Below are 12,220 nucleotides of genomic sequence, written 5' to 3'. Positions count from 1 at the left end.
GTGGTTACCAAAAGTATATTTGAACTGTGGCATCATTTCTGAATACTCATATACTTTGTGAATATCATTTTAATCCTCCTTTTTCCCCCCTTTTCATTTCATTTGCCGCTGAAAGGGTTTCTCTGCTCGAATGAAACTTGATACGACTGATGCCTTGATGCTCCAGTCTGGGCTCATTTGTCAGAGGAGTGTTTGTTCCGTGTGTGCGTGTCTGTCTCTGCCTATTTGTGTGTGTGTGTGTGTTGTGTTTTTTTTCATGGACACGTCCCCAGAAACTGAGCTATTTAAAGCTCAGGTTGTTTGTCTCTCTGTTGGGTTACTCTAACTGCACAAGACAGCTGACACAACTGGAGGTTTGCACGCGTGTGTCTCAAAAAGCCGTGTCTCTGCAGGAGTGCTGTGGAACCTGTCGTCGTGCGACGCAGTTAAGATGACAATCATCCGGGACGCCTTAACGACCCTCACCAACACTGTGATCATCCCTCACTCCGGATGGAGCAGCTCCACCTTTGACGATGACCACAAGCTGAAATTTCACTCCTCCCTGGTGCTGAGGAACACCACAGGCTGTCTAAGGTAAACCACCTGATGAACACACTGGCCACTAGCACCACACGGTGGACGTCGGGTGCTATTACATGTAGTTGGCAACACGCTCATTCAGGGGCTCACTGAAACAAACACAAACAAATGTGAGTAATGCTTATTAAAAGTCACGTGAACGGGATTATGATGTGCACTTTATTGTCTTTTTAAGAATTGGCTGAGTTTGTGTTAGTCAGATACTTACAGCCACAGACCACACACACACACACACACACACTTCATGCATTATTGATGGTGCATGGGTGACACAACCACATTACACATTTATGTGGGAGACACATACACACACGCACACAAAGCTGTAATTTTTGTGTTCATTTATCCCCCTTTTAACTGAAATAACAGGCCCAATGTCTGGTTTTGTGTGTGTGCGCGCTTGTGGGCATGTGCGTTAAAAGGAACCTGAGTTCAGCTGGAGAGGAGGCCAGAAAACAAATGCGCGTCTGTGAGGGCCTGGTGGACTCTCTGCTCTACGTCATCAAAGCCTGTGTAAACACCTCTGACTTTGACAGCAAGGTACGCACACACATACACATACACACACTGAGCTGCACACACACTTAGCCAAGAAGACAACACATGCTGCCACATGATAAGAGGCTCTCAGGAACAGACCTACTTACTCTGCCTGATTCATTTTATTGCCTGCATCTAAATGACCCTCAAAGTAGCCAACAGCAGCTGTTTCATGTGTTCCGTCACCCGCCGCTAAAGCCACACTGTACGTTTGTTGATGCTCAGAATTCACCGTACAGGACACTTGCTCAGTGACGACACACTAAATTGTTTATCTACGATATCATTGGAAATGAATGGAAATAGATCTCTCAGATGTGCAACTGTGCTCTCCGTAAAAGACAAATCTGTACCGTGGAGATAATTTGCAGTGGCAACTGCTCATTGTGTCAAACATTCAGTTTATTCTCAGTGATGTTCTGAGTGAGCCAAATCGTGTACTGAGCCAACACAGTGTTGTTAAATGTTAAATCCATTTGCTATGGTCCAGACATTTACTTTAACTGGAGACTCTTGGGTCTATATCTAATAGAATTGTAAGGCATCAAACAGCAGCAAACTCTTTTCTTCTTTTTCTTCCTCTCCTTCTTCGTCTGCCTGCCTTCAGATTGTGGAGAACTGTATTTGCACTCTGAGAAACTTGTCGTATCGCCTGGAGCTGGAGATGTCGGCGTCGCGACTGATTGGAGGACAGGAGCTGGACGGGTTACTGGGCAGCGAGTCGCCCAGTAAAGAGGTGGATTCCAGCTGCTGGAGCAGGAAGAAGAAGAAGAAGAAAAAGAGCTCACAAGAAGACTCGGTAAGTGAAGTGTTTGGAGACAATGGAACTTTGGAATTCTATTCAAATGGACTCCCTGGGTTTTATACTGATCTAAGGTTAAAAATCACAGTGACATCAACTTCCTGTCACATAAAAGTAATTATTTCTACACATTTGGCAGTTTTGTGCACAAAATAAACTCATGTCAAAGGTAGAGCTGAGCAATTAAAATGAGTTCTTGAATTCTTTTTTGATTGATCTGTCTAAAACTGTAATACATACATTTTGAAAACAATAGTTCCCATCCTTGCAACAGGATACAGTGTGTAAAATCGTAATTGCAAGTCTTTTACCTTGTGTATTATGTAAATCTGCACAGAAATAGATATAAACTGCTTTGTAGAGCAATTGTAAGGCATTAAATCTGATATATAATTATAAAGAAAGATTTTCCATTATTGAAATTATATTATTCCATTATAAATATGCAGTGTTTTACATAGTAAAGTTTATATAGTGAAGTAAAACCTTTGTTCTGTGCTCAGTGGGACGGTGTGGGGCCCATCCCTGGCTTCTCCAAATCTCCCAAAGGGGCAGAGATGCTGTGGCACCCTGCGGTCGTCAAGCCTTACTTGACACTGCTCGCCGAAAGCTCGAACCCGGCGACTCTGGAGGGAGCAGCTGGCTCTCTTCAGAACTTGTCAGCTGGCAACTGGAAGGTACGGCAAAATTTTTGTAGTTTATTTCATCGTCCATAATTCCTGTGGATGTCACAAAACGCTCGTGTGAAACCTCCACAGTGTCAGTGGTTTACGTCTGTGTTGTTTTCTGTGTGCGTGTGTGTGTGTGTACAGTTTGCAGCATACATCCGCGCAGCTGTGCGTAAGGAGAAAGGACTGCCCATCCTCGTGGAACTACTGCGCATGGACAACGACAGGGTGGTGTGTTCGGTGGCCACTGCTTTAAGAAACATGGCACTGGATGTCAGGAACAAGGAACTGATAGGTCAGGAGCTACTCAGTCATGCAGCCGACCTTTCACACTGTATGGGTTTCAAGTGAGCGCAATAAAAGTGTCAGCACAACACGAATATTCTTACTTGTATTCGTGCTGTGTGTAGGATTTCAGAGAGCACACAAAGCATATAATACTTATAGTATCTATTGTGTTTTTTTATTTTTTTATTATGGCACAACGCAACACTGTCTCCGGGGGGAAAAGTAGCCGTGTCATTTACCGGCGTCTTGTTACTGCTGCGTTTCAAGACACAAAAGTCATCAGTTGTGTCTTTAAAATTCTCTCCTTGCATTTGCTTGGAGCCATGAAGCAATCTAACACCACGCCATTTGGTTTTGCTTGGCTACTTTCTACAATATTGAACCGTGTTGTATTGACTTAAGTGCGCATGATGCATTCCAAATGATCCAGCCGCAAAGTAATGTGAGTGTTGACAACTTAAAATGCCACAATTATAACAACGGATTGTGCCGGACACGCAGTGTTATTGATACATACGCAGTATTCAGCACATTACGCCCCCAGATGGTGTAATGTTTTGTACAATAGTCCTGCTGACAGAGTGAGTGTCGTTAAATGGAGTATTTAAATTTGAGGCTTTTAGTTTTTACTGCTTTAACTGCTGCTTATCATTCTTCATTTTTTTTTTATCTTACTCCAGACTTTTCTGTCCCGAGAAACAGTCGCACTTAATGAGAAACGAGTTTTTATGTGCTCTCTCTCTGCGTGGAATTAATGAGAAATTACAGTTTTGGTGAGGCAGGGGTGATGCCTGAGGGGGGAGAAAGAGGAGATGCAGCATTTTTTTTTGTGGGATTGAAAACATGTGCTGCATGTATTCAGGTCCTCTCCTATATCTATACCACCAGGCTGAATGCAAAGCAAACACACCCACGACCTTGCAGTGTTAATGCAATGTCATTTCAAAAAAAAAAAAGAAAACTGCTTATTCACTGCATTTTCAAGCAGAGTGTTAGTACAGTATGTCACTCCAAGATATAGAAAGTGTATAATACAGTCTCCACTTACACATTATGTATTCAAAACAATGCAGTGAAGGTCTGTGTGTGTGTGGCAGCTTCCCTGTCCTCTGCTCCTGCTACACAGCACGTCTCAATGTCTTTCCTTCAAATTTTCAGGGAAATACGCGATGAGGGACCTGGTCAACCGCCTCCCCGGAGGGAACACCTCTCTGCTGTCGGACGAGACGGTGGCGGCCATCTGTTGCACCTTGCACGAGGTGACCAGCAAAAACATGGAGAACGCCAAGGCCCTGGCCGACACGGGCGGCATCGAGAAGCTGGTCAACATCACCAAGGGCAGAGGGGACAGGTGCGTTACAGCGCGCAACATGTTTGTCCACACGCATTTGTGTGAGCGTGTAGAGGGTAGTGTATGAACATGGCGCCACAGACCTGACTCGCTAACACCTGCTTCACACGCTCACAGTTATCAGCATATGTGGCTGCTCTGTACATTTAAATGCTTGCGGAGGGAGAAGCTGTAGCCAAAGGGAAGGTGATTCTGTGTGCATTGAGGTTGTGTATATCCCTGTGGAATGATGACAGCAGCTATTTCTGGCCTGCTATATATTCACTAATGTTCCAGGTTAAAACACGCTGAGGACTCTCTCTTCCATCTATCACACTCAGCATCATTTGGATTCTATCAACTCCGAGTACGCTCACACATTCCAGGTCTTGACGAGTCTCTTGTATGATTCTTAACTGGTAAAACTAGAGGTCAAATGCTTCAGTAACAGTTAACTTTGTTTGCTTTCTTGTTGAGAGTCTTGTTGCTTTCTCATGTTCTTTGACTTGCTCAATCGACTGAGACTGGGAATACATTTTGTGTATGAGGGCCCTCACTATAAATGCTTTACAAAAATGTGTGTGTGTGTGTGTTGGGGACATGACATAGCTACACACGTTTCTACTGCAGACAATCATGATCCACAATCTGAATTAAAACCTTTCCAATTTTAAAATGCACTGTTATTCTGACTCTCTGACTCACACCAGCATATGAACTCGATCTGATCATTCAAAAAGACAGTACTGAATGCGTGCGTGAGATAAAGTCACTGAGACGGAAATCTGTGCAGATATGAAGCTTTTGTTAGCTATAATGAAGCACACTCTGGGAACCAATCGTCATGACGATATGAAAGATTGAACTTGTTATTTTGTTCCATTCACTTCCCCGTGTCATTATTGAACTTGATGGCAGTGAAGCGTCCGTGCTCAGTGTTTGTTTGTGTCTGTTTTCCAGGTACTCGATGAAGGTGGTCAAAGCTGCTGCGCAGGTGCTGAACACACTCTGGCAGTACCGGGATCTGCGTACCATTTATAAAAAAGTAAGAGCTTTGGGATGAATGCTTCATGAGTCACCTGTTAGGTCTTACACAGTGATATGTTTAAACGGTCTAGTGTGTAAGAATGAATGATATCTAATTGTGAGACTGCAGAGTGTACTCCTCCACTCACCCCTCCTTTTCCCAAGTGCGTCAGGAAGCTGCTTTTGCCTTTGCATATTACAATTATTATTATTCTCTCCACTCTTTCACTCCTCAGCTCCTTCATTTGTTGTTTGTTTGTTTGCTCTTGTCATTTTCTCCATCTTCTGTGTTGATTTATGCACCAGGTTTATGTGGGTAGTAACCAGAGCTGCAACTATAGATTATTTTACTAATATTCTAGCGATTATTCTAGCAATGTATCGAGTAATCGGATAAAAAAATACTTATTATAATATATTAAATAGATTGCAAATACAAATATATTAAAGAACAAATAACATATAACAAAACCTATTAATTATTACTATTAACTATTCAAATTGTTTGATTGCACATTTCAGAACATATTCTAGCAATGCAAAAACAACAACAAGAAATTACATTTATAAAATTTGAATGAACATGTGGTTATAATGAAGGGAAGTAAACATATCAACACGATTTGTGCAAAAAAAAAAAATTATTTCAAAATGATTTTACATTAATACAACCAGTATATTCAGTTTCTTGCCATTGAACCCTGCTAAATGTTACACACTGGACCTTTAACGCACAGGTAATCAGTGGATCACAGTACACGGGAATGTTTCCATGGTTTCCTCTGTGACCAAAGAAAAACGACACCTAGAAAATCTAGAGAATTCTCAGTACCGTGATACTTAAACAGTTGAATAACTGTCAGCTATCAAAAGGGAAAGTTATCCTGGAAAAAAGGGACAGAAGCACTCACTCATTGAAATTTTTTTTTGACCATTCTACAGCCATAAAATCAAAATAAATCCAGGCAGTCTGATTATTGTGAGGGTCATAAGAGGGTTAATAATAGCACTTTCTCCTCTTTGTTCTCCCTTTACAGGACGGATGGAACCAAAACCATTTCCTCACTCCAGTGTCAACACTGGAAAGAGACAGGTTCAAGTCCCAGCCCACCCTTCCCACCAGCGCAACTCAGATGTCCCCAGTCAACCACCCTGGTAGGTTCTTACAGCTCACAGGCCGAGGCGGATGAAAATAGAAAAACCGCCAGTGAAACAGGAAAACCTCGGGAATTTAATGCGAAACCCTGTTTTTCTCTTTACAGCTGCCAGTGCCACGTCGTCGCCTGCAATGCTGGCCATCAAAGAGCATAGAGACATTATCAAAGATTACCAGAGAGCACAGTCAACTATGCAATTTTATAATTTCCAAGGGGACAACAGTATTCATAAAAACCAGTATACAGGTACACAGAGCACACATGTGGAAGCTGTTGAAAGTGCATACAACTTTTTTTTTTTTCTTTAAACTCTATCCACCCTGTGCATTAGATTGTAATCACAAGCTACTCTCCATTCAGGAAGTTATGTATGTTTTCCCTAAAAATACCTACGTCCATTTTTATTGACAGTCTATGATTGCAGGTAATGACGTAGCTGATGACGGTGCTGACTTGCGTCAGAGCTCAGTAGGTGTCAGCATTGCACAGTGTGCTTGCATCATACTTGACGTCTTGTCTCAGCCAGGTTTGTTAGATCTATGTTGCACAGCGGGATTTAAAATGATCTCGTATGGATGCTGAAACCTCACAGTGGGTAGGAGGCATGAGACACTCAGGCAGGTTATTTCTCAGCAACTCAGAGCTGTGATCTGTGTAATATGGACTGACCAGCCAGTGGAAGACGCACACACACACACATGCTTGTGCAGCATTTGTAATGAGGACACTTCAGAATATAATTCCCCCACCCCTTATCCCCTAACTCGGGTCTGCAACGTTGAGTATTAAAAGAGAGATTTTTTGTCCCCTCTCCACCAAATAAATACAATCTGGAGCCGCAAAAAACCCATTCGACCCATAAAATGAAGATAACATCATGTATAAAGTTTTTTTATATAGGTTTACTATCTATATAGTTTGTTGCATTGGTGAAATTTAAGAACTACAGAAAGAAAACTGACAGACCTGTTAACTTATGAAGTGGTGAAAAAAACACTGGCATGTGTATAGGCCTACTTTGAATTAAAACACAAAATTATGTAGATCTATTTGAGAAGTAATAAAATAATATGTAACCCACTTTGCAATAATTAAATAAAATAAGGTTTAGGGGATTTTATGTAGTTCATGTTTGACAAAACCTGCTGCCATAATTAAGTGGATCCAATTTAACGTGGACAAAATAGTGTTAATGAAAATAAAAGTGTTTTTTTTCAAAGCTCCAGGGAGCCACTGCAGAGGTGCTGAAAATTCAGCTCTAGCGCCCCAGGTTGCAGACCCCTGCCCCTAAATGCCCTGCATGTTTTAGATGTTGCCCCGCTCCAACACACCTGATTCAAATGAGCGGCTCGTTATCAGGCTTTTGCAGAACTTGATGACGAGCTGATCGTTTAAATCAGGTGTGTCATAGCAGGGCAGAGGTCCCTGACGACCAGGATTGAGAAACACTACCTTAACCCAATTATAATCCTAAAACCTGGTCTTAACCCTTATAACACAGTTTTAAGGGGTGACAGAATGCGAGGACCAGCCAAAATGACCTCACTCCCTATGGTTCATAAGTGTTTTGGTCCTCACATGGATACCCATACAAAAACACACACACACACACACACACACGTTCTCGCTCTCTCTCTCTCACTCTCTCTACAGTGGTGCTTTTGTTTGTGGGCCCAATTTGCAGTTTGCAACTTGAGGGGGAACCCAGACATACTACAGCCAGATGAGAGTTCTCACCACTACCTACACTGGTTTGGTGGTAGCAGAGGGGGAGGGCAAAGTAAACGAAATGAGCCGCAGCCTCCACAGTCCATGTGTTGCATAGCGATGTGGAAATTGAGTTTCAGGATTCCACTAGATGGATGGATGCAGTGCCAGAGAAAATTCCCGTCCCATGGGCTATGTAAACAACAGAACAGTTGTGGCCAAGAGCTCAGCATAGCACTTTCTGACCTGTCTACATACAGACAATTGCCTCTCCCCGGGGGATGTGCAGACTGATATGAAATGAAGTTTGTTTGCATCAAGTTCAAGTGTTCTGTTGATGAACAGCAGTTTGTATTTCTTTTTTTTTTTACAGGGTCTGGAAAACATTCATATTACTACCCATCACCCACAAGAGAGGAGCCAAGAAGAACACAGGTAAATAAAAATAATGCTGTGGATTATTATCTCCCGCCGCTGCTGCTGAAGTAGCCACCAAAGTGGGAAATGAACTCTTATTTCTCATAATTATATGCTTATGGGCAAATTGGGGCCCTAAGCAGAATTTTAAATTGGGCCCTCCCCTCATACACACACACATTTACACAATATACAATATACACAGGTACAAAATCAGAGCATAAATTCCATTTAACTTTTATCTTTACTAGTAAAGATTATGCAGAAAAAGTATAGAACAAATATAATATTGAAGAGCAGTCAAATAACTTCAATGTGAAGTAAATAAAATAAAGTCTTTAAATAAATGTAACTTTAATGAGAAATAAATAGATCACAATCACAGACAGGAAATAAAATAAATCTGGAACAAATAAACAAGTTTTACACTTATTTCAATAACATACCCACATACAAGTGGAACAAGCTTATCCTATGGACTTGTGGTGTCCATCATATCGTCACCTGCAGCCTCTGACTAGTGATTGATGAGATGTTGATTGTTGTCAATCATCGTGACGGTGTGTGGCATCAGATGACAGCTCTCGTCGCTCTCTTGCTTCGACTGACTCGGTGCACTTCAGTGCATCTCTTACTGCACAGCGAATTAGTCGAAATGTGGCCCTTGCTGCTTCAATTGGTTTATTTTTTACATTACATTACATATAACAAACAATGTCATCGCAAAGTGTTACCCTATTCACAAACAACATCCTATAACACACATTCAGGGCATGTAGCGTAAGGTTAAACAACATTGCTTCACTCAGGTTCAGATACAGGTCGACATGTTTTAGCAGCTACAGCACAGGTGTTGCTAATAACATTAATGATGGCTCAGTGCAGGACTGTGGCAGATAAATGGAATCATTTGTTTATTTACACCTGTGCTTTTCATCATCAGGGTTATTAGTATTATGTTTTTTAGTTAATGATTGAACTTGAACTTCAGCAGACTCTTACACTAAGGTGATGTAGGTTACTTTTAACCAACATAGGCTCACTTCCAGGAAGCTGCAGCCAGACGATATTTGCCATTTTAAAGTTTTTATTTGGCTTCATGGAAATATATAAAGCGAAGGGAGACATGGCTGGAGTGCAAAGCGAAGACCGGGAGATAGAAATGCAACATCACAGGTGCCAACTGCTGTAAAACACCAAAGAGACGAGGAAAAACAAACGTCATCTCCCAGGAAAGGGCCTTGTTTTAGGAAGCAAGGATCTTGTTTGAAATCCTTCCACCACATTATATAAACCCAGCGAGGATGACCAGCTCTTCCACCTCACTTCACTGATACAAAGAGACTGTATTCTAGTGCAGATAAACGTCGAGGCAGGGAACGACCTAGCACATCAGCCATTGTCTGCGTCAGAGTGGATGTGACTGCTGGGATTGGTGTAGTCTGCATCTGTCGCTGCGGGACACGTCCATGTGTGCCAGATATCGTGTTCAGATAACAGACACAGCGATGCAGGCAGAGATGGGAGAGGCACCTTGTTTTCTTGTGTCCTTCCACCCGTCACATTTAGATTGGCTAATGTGTGATGGCAGTCATTACCCCAGACATTTCAGACAAAGAGAGTGTCGTTTATCTTCTGTGTTTGTACCCGTTACCTTGAAACAGGTTTCTCCTGTGTCTTACGGGCTAAAAAAAATCAGCTGACACTGTGTCAATGTATGTTGTGACATTTTATTACCATCACGTGGAAGATTTACTTTTTTATACACCATAGAGAGAGAGAGAAAGATTCAAAGGCCCATGTTCATTACATAGACTTTATGCACTGTGATTCCCATCCCTAGTAACCAACCTTAGTGATGACATTCAGGAGAAACATTCAAAACACCACAAAAGAAACTTATTACAAAACAAACAGAAAAGAAAAATCACACTGAGCCAAATCACATTACTCATTCCTCATCCTCTCTTTATGAAATTAAATGGCATGAAATAAAGGGTCCAAAACTCGCCAAATTAAGCCACTTTAAAGTGTTGTCCCATTCCTGTTTATATCATTTCCAGTCCTTGCATCATCTCACACTCAGACATTTAGAATGTAATAACATCTAAGTCAGTGAGGGTTTAGGACTTAAAGATTTTGGGGTACACAATGGGAGTGGGTCCTATTCTAGTGAAAACCAGTTCACCCTAACTTACCTTGTCCCCTTTTTCCTTGCAGCCTATGTATTATACCGACGAGATGGGCAGGAGAAACTACGATACATACAGAATGTACCTGCAGCATCCACACGGCTATGACGACCCGTACTTAGACGAGGTCATCACCTATCCTCCCGCCGTCGACTACAGCTCTCAGCCTCATGGACTGAAATCTGCCACCAATTATGTGGACTTTTACGCGAGCACACGGAGGCCTTCTTACAGAGCGGAGCAGTATCCCGGCTCCCCTGACTCCTGGGTATAGGTCTGCAGATGGAGCACCACGTTTACCCCTGATTCTAATATTCGGGGCATCATCACCCTGCTGCGAAGGCAAAGAGCCAGTACCACACAAGAAACAGTGAACTTTTTCATGAACTTTGGCATTCTAAGTGTGTTTGTTTTAAAGTGAATGTGTGTATGGGGTGGGGGAGTTCAACCGAGTGATGGCAGATGGAAATAAGGAAGGTGTGCCAAAGAAGGAAATCATGGAATGTTTTTAATGATTTTTTTATTTAGTAGAGGAAGATGGAATCATGCAAGAGTCTGTTTAGGTCCAAACCTGGACACTGCTGTGAGGAGACGTGCGTCCTGCTCTGTCTAGGTGTTAGTTTTATTTCCTTTATGAAACTCTTAGCTGTGATAGCATGGTGAAAGACGTGAGTCATGTGAGCAAAGGTCTGCGGTAAGAGTCAAGTTGGGTAATGTGTATGTGCTGAAGCCAAAATGGATCATGAACTCATAAATGTAAAAAAAACAAAAACAAAATACAAACATAACGTAATGATGTTAGATTGTACAGAGGGATTAAATTGTATCTGTACCTAATGTTGAAAGTGTGTAATGCCATGGAGTCTTGTACATTTCTTTCATTGTATTGTAAATACAGAAAAAAAAGTTTCCTGGTTAAACTCATCAGCACTGGTTAAAAAAAAAAGAGAGAAACTTGTGCCCTGTTAAATCTATAGATATATAAATATATGAAGAAATATGTGGACAAAGATGGCATCATAGCACAACCATGTTAAAAATAATAAAAAGGTCAGTTTTGTTTTTTAAACCCTGTATTTTCATATTTCCTGTGTGTGCTTCAATCATCTTTTTACACACACTATTCACCACCATTTGTGAAAGAACAAAATGGTTCAGGACAGAAAGAGTAGCCATAGCAACTCACCCACAGAGATTCCTGCCAATGATTTAAAGTCAGAGGTAATGTCCTTAAAAATAAGGACCAGTAATCTACATGGACGTCTCAATTTATTGTTATTTATTGTGCATTCTGGTTCACTGTAACACTAACATGTACTTCCTCTAAAACACATTAGATTTGATCTGTATGTGTCCATATTGACATTGTCTAGCCTAGTCTTCCACATGGATTTCTATAGTTACAGGACACGCCCCAGAAAAACAAGTAGTCTAAACAAAATAAATGGAAATCTGTGTCCATTTCTGTCCCAAAATGTTATGTTAAACTATTGTCTGCGAGTGACACAGAG

General features: G+C 41.5%; 1 protein-coding gene across 8 annotated transcripts in view; it reads left to right on the top strand.

The window, feature by feature from the left end:
- The window catches only part of pkp4 (plakophilin 4), an 87,309-nt gene extending 75,657 nt beyond the window's left edge, over positions 1 to 11,652 (top strand). For all 8 annotated transcript variants that reach the window (XM_044019790.1, XM_044019788.1, XM_044019789.1 and 5 more), the window contains 11 exons: positions 393 to 576; positions 1,005 to 1,122; positions 1,730 to 1,921; positions 2,428 to 2,601; positions 2,737 to 2,887; positions 4,039 to 4,231; positions 5,171 to 5,255; positions 6,274 to 6,391; positions 6,499 to 6,639; positions 8,474 to 8,535; positions 10,738 to 11,652. In XM_044019790.1, the coding sequence (XP_043875725.1) occupies positions 393 to 576; positions 1,005 to 1,122; positions 1,730 to 1,921; positions 2,428 to 2,601; positions 2,737 to 2,887; positions 4,039 to 4,231; positions 5,171 to 5,255; positions 6,274 to 6,391; positions 6,499 to 6,639; positions 8,474 to 8,535; positions 10,738 to 10,983 (1,664 nt within the window). In that variant the 3' untranslated portion in view covers positions 10,984 to 11,652. The remainder of the gene's footprint in view (positions 1 to 392; positions 577 to 1,004; positions 1,123 to 1,729; positions 1,922 to 2,427; positions 2,602 to 2,736; positions 2,888 to 4,038; positions 4,232 to 5,170; positions 5,256 to 6,273; positions 6,392 to 6,498; positions 6,640 to 8,473; positions 8,536 to 10,737) is intronic.
- The last annotated feature ends 568 nt before the right edge of the window (positions 11,653 to 12,220 follow it).

Source organism: Solea senegalensis, linkage group LG2 (assembly GCF_019176455.1).
Source record: "Solea senegalensis isolate Sse05_10M linkage group LG2, IFAPA_SoseM_1, whole genome shotgun sequence".
Lineage (NCBI taxonomy): Eukaryota > Metazoa > Chordata > Actinopteri > Pleuronectiformes > Soleidae > Solea > Solea senegalensis.
This window is presented reverse-complemented; position numbering and strand designations above follow the sequence as displayed.